General features: G+C 39.5%; 1 protein-coding gene across 1 annotated transcript in view; it reads right to left on the bottom strand.

Annotated features, from left to right (window-relative positions):
* KIF24 (kinesin family member 24) overlaps nucleotides 1–20,206 on the bottom strand; it is a 63,473-nt gene that overhangs the window by 41,743 nt on the left and 1,524 nt on the right. Inside the window, exon 2 of the mRNA XM_036330547.1 lies at nucleotides 6,202–6,849. Within this exon, the coding sequence (XP_036186440.1) occupies nucleotides 6,202–6,824 (623 nt within the window). The 5' untranslated portion in view covers nucleotides 6,825–6,849. The remainder of the gene's footprint in view (nucleotides 1–6,201; nucleotides 6,850–20,206) is intronic.

Genomic DNA, 20,206 nt, shown 5'->3' with positions numbered 1-20,206 from the left:
GGATGCTCTTTCTTTATGCCCGCAAAACTCAGGCTATCAAAACCTCAAAATTGCCGAAACCGGTTTGGCTCAGTGGATAGAGCGTCGGCCTGCGGACTGAAGGGTCCCTGGTTCGATTCCGGCTGAGGGCATGTACCTGGGTTGCGGGCACATCCCCAGTGGGAGATGTGCAGGAGGCAGCTGATCGATGTTTCTTTCTCATCGATGTTTCTAACTCTCTCTCCCTTCCTCTCTATGAAAAATCAATAAAATATATTTTAAAAAAAACAAAACAAAAAAACCCCTCAAAATTGAATGCAATATGTCCCTCCAAGGCCTAAGATCTGAACTCTTGTTTCCTTTCAATCCAATTATTCTTGTACATCTACCGTTTTCTTGATCATTCAATATAATGTTTTTTTAATCTTACCTGAATTTACCTTGAATTAGGTGGTATGTTTTTATGTACTTTTCCCTTGTTTCTTCCAAATATATTCTGCCTTGTTCTCATACTTTCCAAATATATTATGTCTTGTTCTCATACTTTCTTTCTACCCATCCTTATATGTATTTATTTTAAAAAATATTTTTATTGACTTTAGAGAGGAAGAGAGAGGGAGAAAGAGATAGAAACATCAATGATGAGAATCATTCATCAGCTGTCTCCTGCATGCCCCCTACTGGGGATCGAGCCGGCAACCTGGGCATGTGCCCTTGACTGGAATCAAACTTGGGACCCGTCAGTCCGCAGGCTGACGCTCTATCCACTGAGCCAAACCAGCTACGGCAATATGTATTTATTTTAGAATCTGATTCTACACTTCTTTCTAGGATAATTTTATGACTGGTTCTGTCCATCACTAAATTCATTCTTCTATTCAGATGCATTTCTTCAGTGAACTCACCAATCTTTATTTTTTTAATTTATTTTATTTGAACTAATCAATCTTTATATCTAGAATATTTGAGGCAAATAGTCCCTTGGGTTAGGGATACAAAATTCATCAGGTTTACTTGCTGAGCGTAATGATGGTATATATGTATATATCTAAGAATTGACCTCTTATCTATAAATTCCTCTTAAGCTAGGTAACAAGAAAATGGGATTCTTGAAAGTAGGAGTTTACAAGAAACAATGCCTTTGGAATATACTAAGAATATCTTAGCAAGACAAATGATTCCCTTCTTTTGCACTTTAGAATTTGATTAATAACTCCTAAAAAGCCTTTTATAATATACTAGAGACCCGGTGCACAAATTCGTGCATGGGTGGGGTCCAGCCGGCTGGCTTGCCCCGATGGGGGCTGATTGGGCCGGGCCAGTGGAGGGTAGGGGCCTCAGGAGGTTGGCCACCGGCCCCGCCCCTGATCGAGGTTCGATCAGGGGCGGGGCCAGCTGGGGCGAGGGACCATGAGAGGTTGGCCAGCCGGCCCCATCCCCGATACAGTTGGGGTCAGCTGGGGGAGGGGCTGTCCCCCAATTGGTCCGTTGTCTGGCCACAGTGCGTGTCATAGAGACCAGTTGTTCTAGTCATTCCAGCGTTCTGGTCACTTAGCTTTTATATATATAGATTTTAAATAAGATTATTTCACTATATAATTGTTTCATGTCAATTTCAATTTTTATGAGCCCTCTAATTGGCTAGGAAATGATTTTTTGAAAGGATCTAAATTAGTAAAAAGTGGCAAATAAATTTATAGTAAATGTATAAAGACATATTTTGTTTTTTAGCCACATACAGTAGGTCCTCGGGTTATGTCGGAGCTCCGTTCCTACAGCGTGACTTTCGCCATAAGTCGGAACCCACTTACATTAGCAGCTACGTCACTCACATGGAGCACATACACAGCAGTAATGAAGTGAAACAGTAAAAAAAATTTAAAAGATAATTCCTGACCTTACTTGTGGTAAATAAATAATAAAAAACATAAAGCACATATGTACATACATCAAAATGATGGAACTTTTTTTTTCTTCTTTTTTTTTTAATACATTTTATTGATTTTTTACAGAGAGGAAGGGAGAGAGATAGAGAGTCAGAAACATCGATGAGAAAGAAACATCGATCAGCTGCCTCCTGCACATCTCCTACTGGGGATATGCCCGCAACCCAGGTACATGCCCCTGACCGGAATCGAACCCGGGACCTTTCAGTCCGCAGGCCGACGCTCTATCCACTGAGCCAAACCGGTTTTGGCGAAACTTTTTTTTTTTATAAATACTGTAAATGGGAGATGGTGATGTAACCATAAAACGACATACGTCGAGTCCGACGTAACCCAAGGACTGCCTGTATAGCACAATTTATTTACTTATTTTTCAAAAATATATTTTATTGATTTTTTACAGAGAGGAAGGGAGAGGAATAGAGAGTTAGAAATATCGATGAGAGAGAAACATCGATCAGCTGCCTCCTGCACACCTCCCACTGGGGGGATGTGCCCGCAACCAAGGTACATGCCCTTGACTGGAATTGAACCTGGGACCTTTCAGTCCGCAGGCCGACGCTCTATCCACTGAGCCAAACCAGTCACGGCTATATAGCACAATTTAAAAAAACATATAATTTTGGGGTTAAGTGTGACAAAATCTTCACAATCATTAAAAGTGGATGATGGGCATATGCTGGTTCATTGTGCTATTCTCCCTTCTTTTGCATATGCTTCATTTTTTACAAGAAAAAGCAAAAATAATTAAATTTTTATTGAATTTATTGGAGTGACATTGGTGAAAAAGCAAAATTTTAATGCATCTTTAAAAAAATGTTTTTATTGATTTTAGAGAGAGGGGGAGATATAGACACATCTATTGGCTGCCTGGCTGCTTCCTGCACGCCCCCTACTGGGGGGTGAGCCTGCAACTCAGGCATGTGCCCTGACTGGGAATCAAACCTGCAACCTCTTGGTTAGTGGGTCGATGCTCAACCATTCAGCCACACTGGCCAGGCTTAATGCATCATTTTAACAAGGGCTTTATGTCAAAGTCTCTAGTTGTTGGTGAGTATTAATGCCCTACTTGTATAAAGCTAATTAAGCAGGACAATGTCCTTTTCAAAATTGACCAGGGACTCTAGGATGGGTCATTAGACAAAAAGACTGTAGTTTTCAAGTTCAAGGGAGAAAAGGAATGAATATTCTTTTAAAAGGCTCTGGTTTTAGCCCGACTGGTGTTGCTCAGTGGTTGAGGATCAAATATGCACCAAGAGGTCACTGTTTTGATTCCCAGTCAGAGCACATGCCTGGGTTGCAAGCTCGATTCCTGGCAGGGGGGGTGCAAGAGGCAGTTGATCAATGTTTTTCTCTTGTTGATGTTTCTATCTCTCCTTCTCCCTTCCTCTCTAAAAATCAATAAAAACGTATATATTTTTAAAGGCTCTGGTTTTAAGGCCCAGTCTTCCCTAGAAGAAATAAACTATATCTGTTTGACAGGCAAAGAGTTAAGACAGCTGGAGTTAGATCTATTCAAGTCTTAAGTCAAGGCAACCAGTTCTCTAAATACCTTAGACTTTTATTACAATTCTGAGGCCAGCAATTTATTTTGAATATATCTGAGTTGAGGCACTCAAAACGAATGCCTAACAAGCCTTAACTTGGTGAGAGAGTTTCTCAGGGTTCTGAAACCTTGTCTGTTACCTCGGGTATGGGTGAGAAAGCAATATTGAAGATTTATTGGGGGAAATGTATTTCTTATCTCTATTTCTCTAATACAGACAGTCCCCGACTTAAAAGGCTCAACTTATGATTTTATGACTTTATAATGGTGTGAAAGAGATACACATTCAGTAGAAACTGCACTTCAAATTTTGAATTTTGATCTTTTCCCAGGCTAGTGATATGTGGTAAGATACTCTCTCATGATGCTGGACAATGGCAGTAAACCGCAGCTCCTAGTCAGGCAAGTGATTAGGAAGGTGAACAACGGATACCCTACATCAGTGATTTTCAACAGGTGCCGCAAGAATTTTTAAAACATGTAATACCTGCCCTAGCCGGTTTGGCTCAGTGGATGGAGCGTTGGCCTGCGGACTGAAGGGTCCCAGATTCGATTCCGGTCAAGGGCATGTACCTTGGTTGTGGGCACATCCCCAATAGGGGGTGTGCAGGAGGCAGCCGATCGATGCTTCTCTCTCATCAATAAAATATATTAAAAACAAACACACACATGTAATACCTGACTATTTAGTCAAGGGTACTGACCTCTTTTCTCTTAGATTTTCAAATTAAAAAATGACAACAGCCAACACAATAGCTGATGGATGTGAATGCCCTGTCTTGAACCATAGATATATAAGTCATATAACACAATTACATCTTATTAGTCACGTCACATAATAAGGTTGTATCTGATTGGTTAATTCTTGGTACCAGAAATCCTTATGTACAAGTATAGGCACTTACTTTTTTATAAAAAGTCACTTTGGAGCAGAAAGGGGAGGTAACTACTATAACTTTTTTTGTGTGTGTAATCAATCAAAATTATACCTATTTTTTGTCAGATCAGCAAAAAATAGATTTTTTTGGTGTGCTGCAGAATTTTAGTAATTAGTTTATGTGTGCCATGATATGAAATAGCTTGAAAATCACTGCTCTATAGTGTACTGATTGCCAGTTGTTTTTTTGGATATTGTGTTGTGTGATATTTTTAACTTATAATGGGTAGGACATAATCCCACCCTTTATTATCCTATTCTGTATAATAAAGAATGGGAAGAGTGAGGTAATAATAATATAAAAGATGAGAAAGTTCAATTGAACAGCTTTTGCTCTGGGTTTGTCACATATCAACCTCTATAATAGCACTTATCTCATCATATGGTTGGTTGTCTGTCTTCCCACTTACCCTGCCCCCTAAGAGATTAAGAGTCTCCAGATATCGTAATCTTTATATCCAGAATTGAGCCTAGCAGAGGTGGTATTTAATATTTGCCAAGTAAATTACATAGCAATATTTAAACTAAAATATCCATTCTGTCCAAATAAATAATGCAGTGTTATCTTTAATCTATTTATAAATAACTCCAATTTAGATTTTTATGTGTTGTTCAACAAAAGGCTGTAATAGCCAAGAAAATATTCTTTCACCAAGAACAAATATATATTTTTATTACTAATTTTTGTGTTTTTTAAAGAATATTTTTTATGGTAACAAGACTATCTAGTCCTATCACAATGGAAAGAAAATAGTACTTTATGTTCTATGCTCTGCTAAACCAACCCCTCCCAAAAGTTTCAGAAACTCCCAAAAGTTTATGAAATTCACTTATGTATTTCAAATTATTAAAGGTATTTTTACCTTAAACATTGAGGCTTCTATTTTTTTTAAATAAAAGAACTGGTTGATTATGATCCTCTGAAACCTTAGCCAATATAAGACTAGTATCTTGTTTTAAGGTATGAATGGCTTTAAAAAGAGGAAATGTGGCTTAACAAAATATTTTGTTTCTCCATAACTCACCATCTAAAGTTTTAAAGTAACAAAACAAGCAATACATGTTATTTAAAATATTTTTTCTATTATGCCAGTGTTAGTATTATTACTTGATATTTCACCTCTTTAGGAACCTTACTTAAAATTCTAATTTGAAGCATTGGGTGAAAATAACTTATTGTCACCCTGACTCTCAAACCCTAAACTCTAACAAAAGTGTCTTACTCTTTGAAGTCACCAAAATCATCTGTTCTTCCAGGCCTGGAGTTGTAGAAGGTACTCAAAATCAGGACCGTATTTCAATATGTGCAGGTAAACTGCTCCAAAGACCTACTTAATTAAACTACACTTTTTTTTTTCTTTTTTAAACTAAGCTTTACACCTCCTGGTTGGTTGAAGTGAATTTGATAGCCTTAAAAAATATATATATCCTGTGGATTGTGTAATTTTTTCCCCACTGTATAAGGCTAGTTAACTATTTTACCTTAATGGATGCACTAGATGTATTGTATCATATTACACTACAATAAATTATAGAAATAGATCCGCAATAGGAATAGTAGTGGATCCTGGCAAGTAACAGATGCTTGATGTACATGAACAATATCATCTTTCTCCCACCTGGAAAGTCCCAAGTCCACATTAATTTTCCCCTTTCAAGGTATTTCTATTATCAATGCAGAAGCTGCTCACTATCATTTTCTATAAATGAGTCGGTTGCACTCCTCTGGTCACGAAGAGGCCCTTACCTGAGGCTCCCCACATCCAAAAACAAACAAACAAACAAACAGTTACCTGATAACAGAATGAGGGATTCCATAGTTATACCCTGAAACATGAGAGACTCTTTGAACAATGGGAATATCACAATCGCCCAGTATTGGAGAAAAGTGACTTGATGACAAGAGTGAAGTGTTAGTTTCTGTTTGCCCATAGGAATCAGCAACTGTGGCATTCAGAATTCTTGTTTTTGTTTGGTACTGGGAATCATCTGGTAGCATGTGCTCCAGCACTTTTAGGTAACGAGACTTCTGTTCATTTGCAGAAAAATCTGATAAATTGCACATTTCAAACCCATAGTTGCTGGTAGTTTTGTCTTTGTGTTCAGCAGGAGAATCAAAATGCAATTGTCTGCGAGGTCCAGATCTGGGCTCCCGAGGCTTGCTGTACAGGTTGCTTGTCTGAAGAGGATGCTCTGGGCTACTGACTGCTTTATCTTCTTCTTGCATAATCTTAATGATTTTGATAAGTTGGAAAAGTCGTTTGCGGTCGTTCATGTCATGGACTCCCAATTTGGAGTAGTCCTTCATTGTAACCTTTGCTAATTCATCTATTTTCTGAAGGCCAAGGGCAGTAAAATGAGGATAATACTGTGCAAGTTCAGCTTCACAAAGACATTCATATAACCAGGATGTCATTTTTGTGAATAGGTTTCTATAAACTCTAAAGAAAAAAAACAAGTCATTCATTTGAAATACAGTATATACTAATATAATACAATTTATTCCTTTAAAAATACAAAACCCACAAAACATGCAGAAAAATCCATTCTAGCATACCAAGTTTTCAATAAATATATTTTTCTTCTGAACTGATTAAACAGCATAGTACCTAACAGGGTTAGGGAATATCCGGTCCTTGGACCCAGGAAATATTTTGGTCTGGCCCTGCCAAGGTATTAGGGGTGAGCTAATAAAATGTTTGACCAAATATAGCAGGCTAATTTTTAAGTTGATAATTTTATATGGCCCAAGAATGATGTTATAAATATCCAAATGGCCCTTGGCAGAAAAAAGGTTCCCCACCCCTGGCATAAACAAAGATGCTTATGATGCATTTGTGGTAACAGATAAAATTTGTTCATCTGCTTAATAAAAGAGACTTTCATTTGTACATACACATAGCTACAAGCACACACACTTTATACAAGTAACTTACTTACTTCTAGGGAGTTCCTTCCAAACTTGCAATGTCTACTTAACACAAGCCACAAACTACTAAAACATTGCTCCCAACCACTGATTGTAGCAGGACTAATTTTAGATGTTCAAGTTAACTCCAAGGCATGTTGCACAACTGTTTCCATGATTAATGAACAAAGGCTAAGAACTCTTTTAAAATGCGAAGCAGAATTAAATAGCAAACCACAGAGGATTACAAATTAATGTAACTCTGAGAAAATCACATTTGTATCTGCTGAGTACTGGGAAAAGTTAGTTGCATAAAGAGGTAAAAATGCCATTAATTTGAAATCTGATTCATGATTTCAGATCATTCTAAAAGGTAGGTGGTTGTAGATGCCTATCTGTACAGAACATAAATAAGAGTTTACCTGGGAAATTAATACTATAGTCAAGATTTAATTTATTTTTAAAATATATTTATATTTATTTCAGAGAGGAAGGGAGAGAAATAGAAACATTAGTGAAGACAGAGAACCACTGATCGGCTACCTCCGGCATGCCCTCCACTAAGGATCGAGCCCGAAACCCAGGCATGCGCCCTTGACTGGAATTGAACCTGGGACCCTTCAGTCCACAGGCCGACACTCCATCCACTGAGCCAAACTGGCGAGGGCTATGGTCAAGATTTTAAATGACTGCATATTAAAATGCTTAATATGCCAAGGTATTTAATTAAATACTAACAAATGATGTAATAACATATAATCCTGGTCTATTAATAAAGTCAGGACCCTGAGGAGTTTCTCCATACCACTGTTAAGTTCAAGTTCATGAGAACTTTCAGGTGTGTGTTTTTTTTTTGGGGGGGGGGGTCAAATTCCTTATTAACTCATGGGTTTTTATATATTTCATGTATTCTAATTAATTGTCTAAAGTCTTTGACACCTTCATCTTGTATATTTCCTATCCAAAACCTAAAATTGGCTTTCCTCCAGGAAACTAGAAGCAGCTGCCCATTGTCCCACATCCAAGTAAAGGTTATGCATTCCTAGCAAGAAAGGATAAAGAAAGTGAGGGGGCTTGGGGATTAAGGAAAGAATGAGCACAACCACACTGGCCCTTCTCTTCCCTTTGGAGATCAGGAACAGCTCTTCTACAACCACAAGTAGCTAATCCAGAAAGGTCATTACTGCTTTCATATTTGAGTTACTAAATAGTCTTTCTTGGTCAATTTCCAACTTTGTATAAACTCCAAACAACTAGTTGTGGCTTCTGGAAGGACTTATTAAGACGGACTTTGAGGCATTTATAATCATTAATAGAATACAGGATGAGAATCTGGGCTGGAGGGTATCATGTCATTTCCATTTTATTTCTAGTGCCCTTCTTTGGTCATACTGTGACTGAAAGGATGTAAATAGAGTTCTTCATCATAAAAGTGATAGGATATAATAATCATTAAGAAGAACAAACAGGCAAATGGAATATAGGGCCAAAATTTATAGTAAATTATACATTTCAAATATTTTAGAAATTTGTCTGATCTCAAATATTTTCTACCACTACTAGTTCATAAAGATTCATATAAAAATGACAAATGAGTAAAGGAAGAGTTAGATGCCAAGGTTGATGATTGTTGATGTGGTTTATTTGAGCATTCCTATCATAGCTCTAACTTTACTGGGTAACTCAGAGCAAAGAGGACAAATACATAGCCTATTGATAGATATCTGTGCTGCTTTTTCTCCTCCCATATCCATAGTAAATAAGCCAAATCCATTTCAATGTACTTTCTTTCTCTTTTTGTGTTTTTGTTTTGTTAATCCTCACCCAAGGATATTTTTTCCATTGATTTTTAGAGAGTAGAAGGGGGGAGGGGAGAGGAGGGAAAGAGAGATAGAGTGAGAAACATGGATATGAGAGAGACACATCAATTGGTTGCCTCCCTCATGTGCCCCAACTGGGGCTGGGGACTGAACCTGAAACCCAGGTAATATGCCCTTGACCGGAATCAAACCCCCAATTCTTTGGTGCATGGTCTGACGCTCTAACCACTGGCATACCAGCCAGGGCTCAATGTTCATTCTTACTAAACTCTAAAACAGCTTTAGAATCTCCCCTTTTTGGGGGGAGGGGGAGGGTGTACAATACTGTACAATTCCATGAGTTTTGACAGTTATATATACTTGTAAAACCATCACCACAATCAAAATACAGAATATCACCCTCAAAAGATTTCTCATACCTCTTTACATTCATCCTTCCTGCTGCCCCTGGACCTAGGCAACCACTGATCTGTTTTCAGTCATTATATATTATTTTGCATTTTCTAAAGGTTTAGTATAAATGGAATTATGCCATTTATTCTCTTTTGTATCTGGCTTTTCTCAGTTAGCACAATGATTTGAGACTTACGCATTATGCACATATCACACACACACGTGTATACACACACACACACACACACACACACACACACACCCATTTCATTTAGGAAGAGAAAGATCAGAATGAAGACTTAGGTCTTTCCATGGCTAATCCCATGTTCTTTTCACTATGCTGCCTCTTTCAGAAGTCTGCAAAGACAGTACCATTGCCAGGCCCTCTAATAGGTCCACTATCTATCCAGCTCAGTAGATCGGCTGCCTCCTGCAGATCTGTGCGGCAGCATGGTATATCACAGCTGTTACCACCAGGAAAATGCCCTGCAATCAGCGAAATACACTAGAGGACAGATGATCAGGTTTTTACATGTAGGGTCCAGTCATATTCAATATCACAAGTATGTAGAGTTCACCTTTGTGACAAATCCAGAGACTGTTAGGTCTCAGCTGTTGGGGTAACAATCAGAAATAGTATTGGAAGAAATCCAGTTGGCAGAAATTCAAATTTTCTTATCCTGGTGGCAGAGAAAATAAACTGGAGGGGGAACACATGAAACTTTATACACAATTAAGGAAGTTTATTCACATTCCAGGATGTGGAAAAAATCCAACTATTTAATATGCTCCCTCAAACTCTCCATTTATCTAAACTAGGTAACTCTACCCACCAAAACTGCCTGAAACTGAACTTGCAATCAGATAATATTCCATTTAGCTGTGTGACCTTGGGCAAAATCACTTAGTTTCTCTGAATTTCCATTTCCCTCTTTCAAAGTATGCAGTAAGATAGTTGTGTAAAACTAAGCTGAAACTATAAAGTACTCCATAAGGATGGGGCCATGTTCTCTTATTCAACACTAGAGGCCCAGTGCACAAAATTCGTGCAAGGGTAGGCTCCCTATCAGCTGCCAGATGCCGGCCCGGGCCTCCCTTCATACCTGCCTTGGCCTGGCGCTGCCCGCTCACTTGCTCCACCATCCCGCCATGGTCCCGCTCTTGTCGGGGCCCATCGGGGCCGGCAGTGCCTCCACTACCACCCACTGCCAGTGCGGTGTCGCCAACACCCACCATGTTCCGCGCCGCCCCATAGTGGTCAGTGTGCATCGAACTCCCCGACAGTCGAACTCCCGCCCATGGGGAGAATTTGCATATTAGCCTTTAATTATATAGGAGGATTGGGTCACTGGATTACTTTTTAGAAAAAAGTATGTGCCATATAAATGACTTTTAACACTATTAAAAGATGATTTCTTTACAGTAAATCCCCACTTATTACTGTTGATAGGTTCTGTAACTAAGTGAAATGACAGGTAACAAAATCAATTTTACTATATAGACTAATTGATAAAAACAAGAGTTAAGTTCCTATGGCATCTCATCAGTGTTATAATAAAACATTATTCAAGGCCCTGCCATATTTGATAAAAGGCTGAATATATAACATAGAATCAAAAGATAAGGAATTAGACATACTGAAGTAGATGTATTATACTACCAAATACACTAATAGTAACACTATGTGTAAGCTTCAATTAACTTAAAACTGTTTCATTAATGACAACTATACAAGTACATTTCTCTCTTTCATTGGCATAAATAGTTGATGTACAAGAAAAAAATAGTTGATGTACATGCCTGATTAGCATATATAATGTGGAGATAGATGATGCTACACATCAAAAGACCAATATTTCATACACACAGTCATGTGTATGTGCAGTCTTTTTTTCTTTTTTGTAGTCTTTTCTTTTATTCAACTTTACTGAGGTATAATCTTCCTATATAATAAAACCCTAATATGCAAATTGACTGAATGGTGGAATGACCAGTCGCTATGACATGTACTGACCACCAGCAGGCAGATGCTAAACGCAGGAGCTGCCCCCTGGTGGTCAATGTGCTGCCACAGAGGGAGCGCCGCTCAGCCGGGCTCATAGTTGGCAAGCACAGCAGTGGTAGTGGAAGCCTCCCCCGCCTCCACAGCAGCACTAAGGATGTCCAACTGCTGACTGCCGGCTGGCCGGCTCAGGAGGGAGCGGGCCTAAGCTGTCAGTTGGACATCCCCTGAGGGCTCCTGGACTGAGAGGGCACAGGGCGGGCTGAGGGACCCCCTTGCCCCCCGAGTGCATGAATTTCGTACACCGGGCCTCTAGTCTACACTAATAAAAGACAAACATGCAAATTGACCATACCTTCGCTATGCCTTAAGCCACACCCACCAGCCAATCAGAGCGACTATATGCAAATTAACCCAACCAAGATGGCGGCCGGCAGCCACGGAGCTGGAGTGAGCAGGAGGCTTGGTTGCCCAGTGATGGAGGAAGCCAAGCTTCTCGCCTGCCGTGGCCAGCTCTGAGCTCCACTCAAGGCAACAAAGTTTCAATTATAGAAGACAAATAAACCCCAGATACCTGCTTTCAGCCGGCCATGGCCACAGAGCTTGAGCAAGCAGGAGGTTTGGTTGCCCAGTGATGGAGGAAGCCAAGCTTCCCACCTGCTCTGGCCGGCTCTGAGCTTCACTCAAGGCCACAAAGTTTCAATTATAGAAGGTAAATAAATCCCAGAATAAAAAATAAAAAGAAGAAACGGAGAGGCTGGGAGCTTCCATCGCCGGGGAGCTTGGCCAGCCTGAAAACGGCCCTCAGCCCCTCACCCAGACTGGCCAGGCACCCCAGTGGGGAACCCCCACCCTGAAGGGGGTGTGGTAAGTCTGAAAACAGCCATCAGCCCCTCACCCTGGCCGGCCAGGCACCCCAGTGGGGACCCCTACCCTGAAGGGGCTATGGCCAGCCTGCAAACAGCCATCAGCCCCTCACCCGGGCTGGCCAGGCACCCCAACGTGGACCCCCACCCTGAAGGGGCTGTGGCCAGCCTGCAAACAGCCATCAGCCCCTCACCCGGACTGGCCAGGCACCCCAGCATGGACCCCCACCCTGAAGGGGCTGTGACCAACCTGCAAACAGCCATCAGCCCCTCACCCAGGCTGGCCAGGCACTCCTATATAATAAAAGGGTAATATGCAAATTGACCCTAACAGCAGAACGACTGAGAATGACTGGTCACTATGACACACACTGACCATCAGGGGGCAGACACTCAATGCAGGAGCTGCCCCCTGGTAGTCAGTGCGCTCCCACAGGGGGAGCTCTGCTCAGCCACAAGCCAGGCCGCCTGTACAGCGGTGGTGGCAGGAGCCTCTCCCGCCTCCTCAGCAGCACTAAGGATGTCCGACTGCAGCTTAGGTCTGCTCCCCGCTGGCAAGTGGACATCCCCCGAGGGCTCCTAGCCTGCCAGAGGGATGTCTGACTGCCAACTTAGGCCCAATCCCCCGGGGAGTCAGCAGGTGGTCATCCCCTGAGGGGTCCCAGACTGCAAGAGGGCATAGGCCAGGCTGAGGGACCCCCCGAGTGCACAAATTTTTGTGCACCGGGCCTCTAGTTTATATATAATAAACTAAACCCATTTTAAGCATACAGTTATATGAAAACTTAACAAATATTTACTCATGTAACCACATCAATGGCAGAGAACATACTGTTTTCTAGAAAAAGAAAATAAAGGGCAGCGAAGCAAAGGGTTATCTTCACCAAAGGAGGAGAAAAAAAGGTGTGGAAGAAGAAAATACTCTCAATTAGAGAAGGCAGAGAGTTATGGAGAACTTTCAGAGTAAAGGACTATGGGGCTAAATCAATAACACTAAAAAACAGTTTGGCATTATCTTTGAAATTGAGTCTTCATGTATCATATAATCCAGCAACTCAATCTGAGAAAAACTTTTGCACATGTGCTTCAGGAGGCACATACAAAAATGTTCATAGCACTCTTCATAAGAGCCAAAAACTGAAATGACCTAATGTCCACTGACTGGAGAAGAGATAAATAAATGTGGCATATTCAGATAATAAAATATTTTATAATAATGATAACAGAACAAATTAACATACCCTAAACAACTGATCAAATCTCAGAAGGAGAAAAACAAATCCCAGAAAATGATACACAATTCTTTAACGCTCAAAGCAAGCAAATCCAATGTATTACTCAGGGTAACGGTTACTTCTAAGGCAGTGGTTCTCAACCTTCCTAATGCCGCGACCTTTAATAGTTCCTCATGTTGTGGTGACCCCCAACCACAAAATTATTTTCGTTGCTACTTCATAACTGTAATGTTGCTACTGTTATGAATCGTAATGTAAATATCTGATATGCAGGATGTATTTTCATTGTTACAAACTGAACATAATTAAAGCATAGTAATTAATCACAAAAACAGTATGTAATTATATATGTTTTCCGATGGCCTTAGGCAACCCGTGAAAGGGTTGTTCGACCCCCAAAGGGGTCACGCCCCACATGTTGAGAACCGCTGCTCTAGAGAGAGAGCACACGTGCACTCAATTACAGTTTATATATAAATCAATAAGTGTATGTTTTTAATATATTTTTATTGATTTCAGAGAGAAAGGGAGAGGGGGGAGAGAGATAGAAACATCAGCAATGAGAGAGAATCATTGATCAGCTGCCTCCTGCACAACCCCTACTAGAGATTGAGCCAGCATGTGCCTTGATCTGGAATCGAATCATGACCTCCTGGTTCATAGGTTGATGCTCAACCACTGAGCCACACCAGCCGGGCTCAATTATATGTTTTAAATGAATATGCTGTTCCCGAAAATAAGGGACTACACAGGAAGATCAGCAGACATTAGAGCATATTAGTCACTCTAATTATTATTATATAAGTAGTATAAAATTACAAGGACTAAAATAGCTTCTGACTGCCAAGAAATATTTCATCCGAGTCCCTCTAAACTGTGACAATGACCACTTCTTTAAATATATAGAATAGCTCTATTGAGATATAATTCACATACCACACAATTCATCCATTTAAAGTGAATTCAATGGCTTTTAAGTATGTTCACATATTAAACCCCTAACCCATTTAGCCCTGGGCAACCACTAACAATAATCACTTTTTAAGATATTACTAACAAAATCCTTAGGTCCACTCTACTATAAAAAATGGGTACAGCCCTAGCCGGTTTGGCTCAGCAGATAGAGCGTCGGGCTGTGGACTGAAGGGTCCCAGGTTCAATGCTGGTCAAGGGCATATGCCTGGGTTGCAGGCTCCATCCCCAGTAAGGGGGCGTGCAGGGGGCAGCCGTTCAATGATTTTCTCTCATCATTGATGTTTCTATCTCTTTCTCCCTCTCCATTCCTCTCTGAAATCAATTAAAAATATATATTAAAAAATAAATAAATAAATAATGGGTACAATACAAACCCAATATTCTTAATCAATTTTCCTCAAAATGTTTCTGTACTCCATGTTAGGCATAAGGTCCCTAATTAAGAACACAAGAAATTCAGTATTACCAGTGAGAGACTAAAAGGTGAGTTATACAGTATATATGTTTCTCTCCAACAAGGAAATTTCAAACTCCAAGGATTATTCTATCTATAGACTACTGATCTCAACAGAACACAAGTGATACTCGACAACTGCTTAAAATAACAGCTGCGAAGGAATGAGAATATATGATACTTAACGGAATTCTTAAGGCTAGTTGTGGATTTTGGTCACCAACCATGAATTACACACAAAAGTAGTTTTTAAGAGATTGTTTCTTTTTGTAACTAAAAAATGTTTCAAGTTTGTTTGCAGTTAAGTAGCTAATACTTGCAAGTACTGCAATTCTTTTCAAGAGCCCCATTATGAGGTTATTAAATTTCTAAATCTGGTGAAAAGCAATTGCCTAAAAATAAACATTAAAAAATTGTTGAGCCTAGTTATCTTAAAACAGTGCAAGTATTTCTCTAAATATAAAGGTTTAATTTTGAAAGACTTCCCAGTAACAGGTGGTAAACAATATTAAGTTTGAATGCAGTACTTTATTTTTAAAATCGTGGTCTAATCCAACTGCAGAGTTATTATTTGCAGATTTTTGCCATTTTTGCAGATATAAAATATTTTCAACAAAATATATCTCACATGATCAACAATAAAAATATATTAAAAATATATCACATATGTTTAGTTGGAAAAATAACTATGACAATCAGTTTTTATAAATTACTTAGATGATACAGATTCTTTTACTTTTACTCAGGGTTACATCCGTTTGGGAACTGTTGCCAAAATGGCATGAGGAATTATTTCTAAAGGAGTAATGCTGAGAAAGCAAAGAAGAATTAAAACTATAATTACATTCACTGGAATCTAAATTATTAATATGTAATTGTGCTACTTGATTAATCTTCTAAGACTTATGATAGATGTCAATTATCATCTTTTAAAAATGAAGATAAACCAAGGCATAGATAATTCATTAAAAACAACTCTATGAATTTGTTTTAGAAAGTGAACAGAGATATCCATGTATTAGCTACATGATTCAATACCACTCATTTTATTGAATCAAATCACAACATAAGAAGGTAACTAATTTAAAAGACCATAATAGACACAGCTCCTTATTGCTGGTGAAATCTCAGCTAGAGTCTTTTTGGCCTGGATACTGTGCAATATTATTAAGTGGGTACTTCCAGAATTCCAGTGTGACTTTAGTATACCTCACAATAAAACTGACAATGTTAGGGATGTCTAGCAGCAAAACTATGCAGGAATCACTGTTAAAATGTCCCCATGATTGAGCATTTTGACTATCAATAAGCAAACTCATTACCTACCCACAAAATCTGCCCCTCCACCTTTCTGTTCCTTAGGGAGTAAAGTTGGGTGGGTGACAATACCATTCACTAACTCAGAGCTAAACTGAGAAGCATCCTAGATTTCTTCCTCTCCCTTCCATTCCAAATCTAATCAAGTTCACTCAATTTAATCTCTTAAATATCTGTCAAATTTCCCCCTCTAATATCCTCATTACTACCAGCACAGCCTTGGTGGTTCAGCCCCAGTATCTTTTACCTTGATCATTATTACATGTCTCCTAACTGCTCTGCCTGCCTCCAGTTTTGCCCCCTCCAAACCATCCTCTACACTACAGAGCCAGATCATTCTTTCGAAAACACAGTATGACCATGCTGCTCCCTTATTTAACAACTTTCAGTGGCATCCTATCACCTCTCTAAAGGACAAAATCCTTAGCATGTCCCACAAAGTTTTCCAAAGTCTAGCCCTTTTCTCTCTCTCTCTCTCTCTCTCTCTCTCTCTCTCTCTCTCTCTCTCTCTCTCTCTCTCTCCAGTTTAGTCAACTTCTTAGACAATTTTATTTCTGTGTATTTATTTACAATGTACTCTTAAATGGCTTCCTCCCACTCACCAAACCTTACTTTATCTGTATACCTCTTACCCATTTATTAAAGCACAAATGATCTCCCCAGATATGGTTGGATGTCCCTTCTGTGTTCATATCATACTTTTTGCCTATCTCTTATCACTGCAGTTACATTCTGTAATAATTATCTATGAGTATGTCTATTTCTTCTACTAGAATATGATCTTCTTGTGGTCAAGGAATGTGTCTTATTAATCTTTTCATCCTCAGTACCTAAAACAATGTTTGGAAATAATAAACATTTCATAATTACTTAATAAATAAGTTAATAAATACCCCTATAATATTTTTAAAAATATACAAAAACACTTGATAACTATCCATAGTTATAGGTGGTAGGAACTTTTGTCAGAGTAATTTGATTGCTGAGGAAAATCTGGCAGAGTTGGTGGTGCCCTGACTCACTGCTCCTAGGCAACAAAATGAAACAAGGTTGTATTACTCAAATAAATTGTTATGGACACAGCTATGGTCACAGTTACAAGAATTTTTCATCCAATCATTCAAGAAGTAGTTTTGGAGAGTCTTTTATGAGCTAGACCCTCTTCTAAACATTGAGGATTTAGCAGTGAGCAAAACAGATAAGGTGACTGTCCTATTATTCTAGTGGGAGGAGATAATCAAATCTCAGCCCTGGCTGGCTTGGCTCAGTGGATAGAGCGTCAGCCTGAGGACTGAAGGGTCCCAGGTTCTGTTCCGGCCAAGGGCACATGCCTGGGTTGCGGGCTTGATCCCCAGTAGGGGGTGTGCAGGAGGCAGCCGATCAATGATTCTCATCATTGATGTTTCTATCTCTCTCCCCCTTTCCCTTCCTCTTTGAAATCAACAAAGAAATAAAATTTTTTAAAAAAAGAAAGAAAGATAATCTCAGATAGTGATAAGTACTATAAAAAAAATAAAGCAGTCCTAGCCCATTTGGCTCAGTTGAGAGCATTGGCCTGCGGACTGAAGGGTCCCGGGTTCGATTCTGATCAAGGGTACATGCCCAGGTTGTAGGCTTGATCCCCAGTAGGGGGCGTGCAGGAGGCAGCCGATCAATGGTTCTCTCTCATCATTGAGGTTTCTCTCTCTCCCTCTCTCTTCCTCCCTAAAACCAATGAAAATATATTAAAAAATAAAATAAAGCAAGGTGAAGGGTCTACTTCACATTGATCAGAAAGGTCTAATTCAGAGGGGAACATTTGAGGTGAAATCTGAAATAATATGGACTCATTTACATATAGATCAGGAAGAACATTCCAGGAGAGCACATGGGCTTAAAGTGTAAATGAGCATGGCATGAGAAAGACCAATGTGGCTTTAGCAAGATGGAGAGTTGTATGATACGAGGACAGAAAGGTGGGGGCCAGATAATGAGGGTCCATTGGGCCATGGGTTTTCACTTTAAGTTAAAATCCAGACACCCTGGAAGTCATTGGAGGATTTTAAGTGGGGAAAGGACATGATCTTTAAAGATCACTCTGCCAGTTCTGTGGGGAATGGATTATGGAGGGTGGGCAAAGGAGGAAGATCATTTAGGAAGCTACTGCAGTTAAACAGGCAAAAAATAATAGTGACTTGGAAAAGATGTTTGCTTCTGTGAGAATTAATTGGGATATAAGTAAAGTGCTAATTCAGTATCTGGTACATAAGCACTGAACAATAAAATGGTGTGAAAAATTTTTAAAAAATGAAAAAAAAATAAAATGGTGTGAGGTAATAGAAAATATACATTGGTCTCTGCCCCTGGTTCCAGACCCAGGGCTCCTAAAATTTGGAGCATCTTTTGTTCTGAGGTCACTCTAGGTGGGCTCCTGGATGAGTGTTGGTGACCAGAAAGACCCAGCCATAATTAGGAGTTTGGAATTTTCAACCCTACCTCCCATTCTCCAGAGAACAGAGGGGTGGAAATGGAGTTAGTAATTGATCATGCCTATATGATGAAGCCTCCTTAAAAATTCCCAAAGTATGGTTTGGTGAGCTTCCAGATTGGTGAACACATCCACACTGCAATGTGACGCACCCCAACTCGAGGGGCACAGAAGCTCCTTTTTTAGGACCCTCCCAGACCTCGCTCTATGTATCTCTTCATCTGTACCCTTTATCATATCCTTTAATAAACTCATAAATGTAATATTAGTGTTTCTCTGAGTTGTGTGAGTCACTCTAGCAAATTAATTGAACCTGAGGAAGGGGTCCTGAGAACCTCCAATTTGTAGCCAAATCTGACAAAAGTTGTGGGTAACCTGGGGATCTACTATTTGCAGTTGACATGTGGAGTGGGAACAGTCTTATGGGACTGAGTCCTTAACCTGTGGGATCTGACACTATCATAGACTGAGTTAAACTGCTGGACACCCATATGGTGTCACAGATTTGTTTGGTGGGGGAACCACCCCCCATTTGGTGACTAGAAATGTTAGAAGTGTTCTGTGTGAGTACTAAAGGAGACATACAGAAGGGAAAGAACTGAGGTTTTTCCTCTACAAAGGAAAAAGACACACAGGTGGAAAACAGTTTTTCCAGTCAAATGGTACCTATTATTATTAGTTTATGCCTATAGAAAATCTTATTTAGTAAAACATGAACATCAAAATCCTTAAGACAGTAACTTAGGAAGTACACGATGACCACAACACAAGTATAAGAAATATATCTATGTTATTTATTTAACAAAATTTGTTGAGAATCTATTCTGCACAAATTATGAATGGGTTTGCTAAGTTAGCATGGGAAACTGAATTAATAGATCAATTAATCTGTAAGGGACCTGAGAAGAGCTCAACCTCTCACTTGACAAACAACAAAATTGCAGTCTACAGAAAGAAACTGCTGTTTCTATTGAAACTGCTACCTAAACTGGAACATGAGAGGATCATGCCCTAGTTGTCATTAACAACATAAAACAAGCGTTTTTAATGAAATGTTATATGGGCAGCACATTACTATACTAATGCTAAGAAGATGTAATATTTACATGAAGCCTCTGATATAGTTAGTACTTTTCATAGAGTAAATGCTCTATAAACGGTAACTATTCCACCTGTATGGTCTTTGGGAGGCCGAGTGTGTGATGTCTACCTGACATCAACTGTTTGATTAACTTGATAGTAGAGCCACAGGAATTGGAACCTAACTCAACCCTTTTATTTTTTAGATGGAAAGAGAGGTTTAAAAGGGCTAAATGACTTGCAAAGCCAGCCAAGACCAAACTCTTAATCCCCAGTCTGGT

The sequence above is a fragment of the Myotis myotis genome, unplaced genomic scaffold, assembly GCF_014108235.1.
Source record: "Myotis myotis isolate mMyoMyo1 unplaced genomic scaffold, mMyoMyo1.p scaffold_m19_p_12, whole genome shotgun sequence".
Classification (NCBI taxonomy): Eukaryota; Metazoa; Chordata; class Mammalia; order Chiroptera; family Vespertilionidae; genus Myotis; species Myotis myotis.
This window is presented reverse-complemented; position numbering and strand designations above follow the sequence as displayed.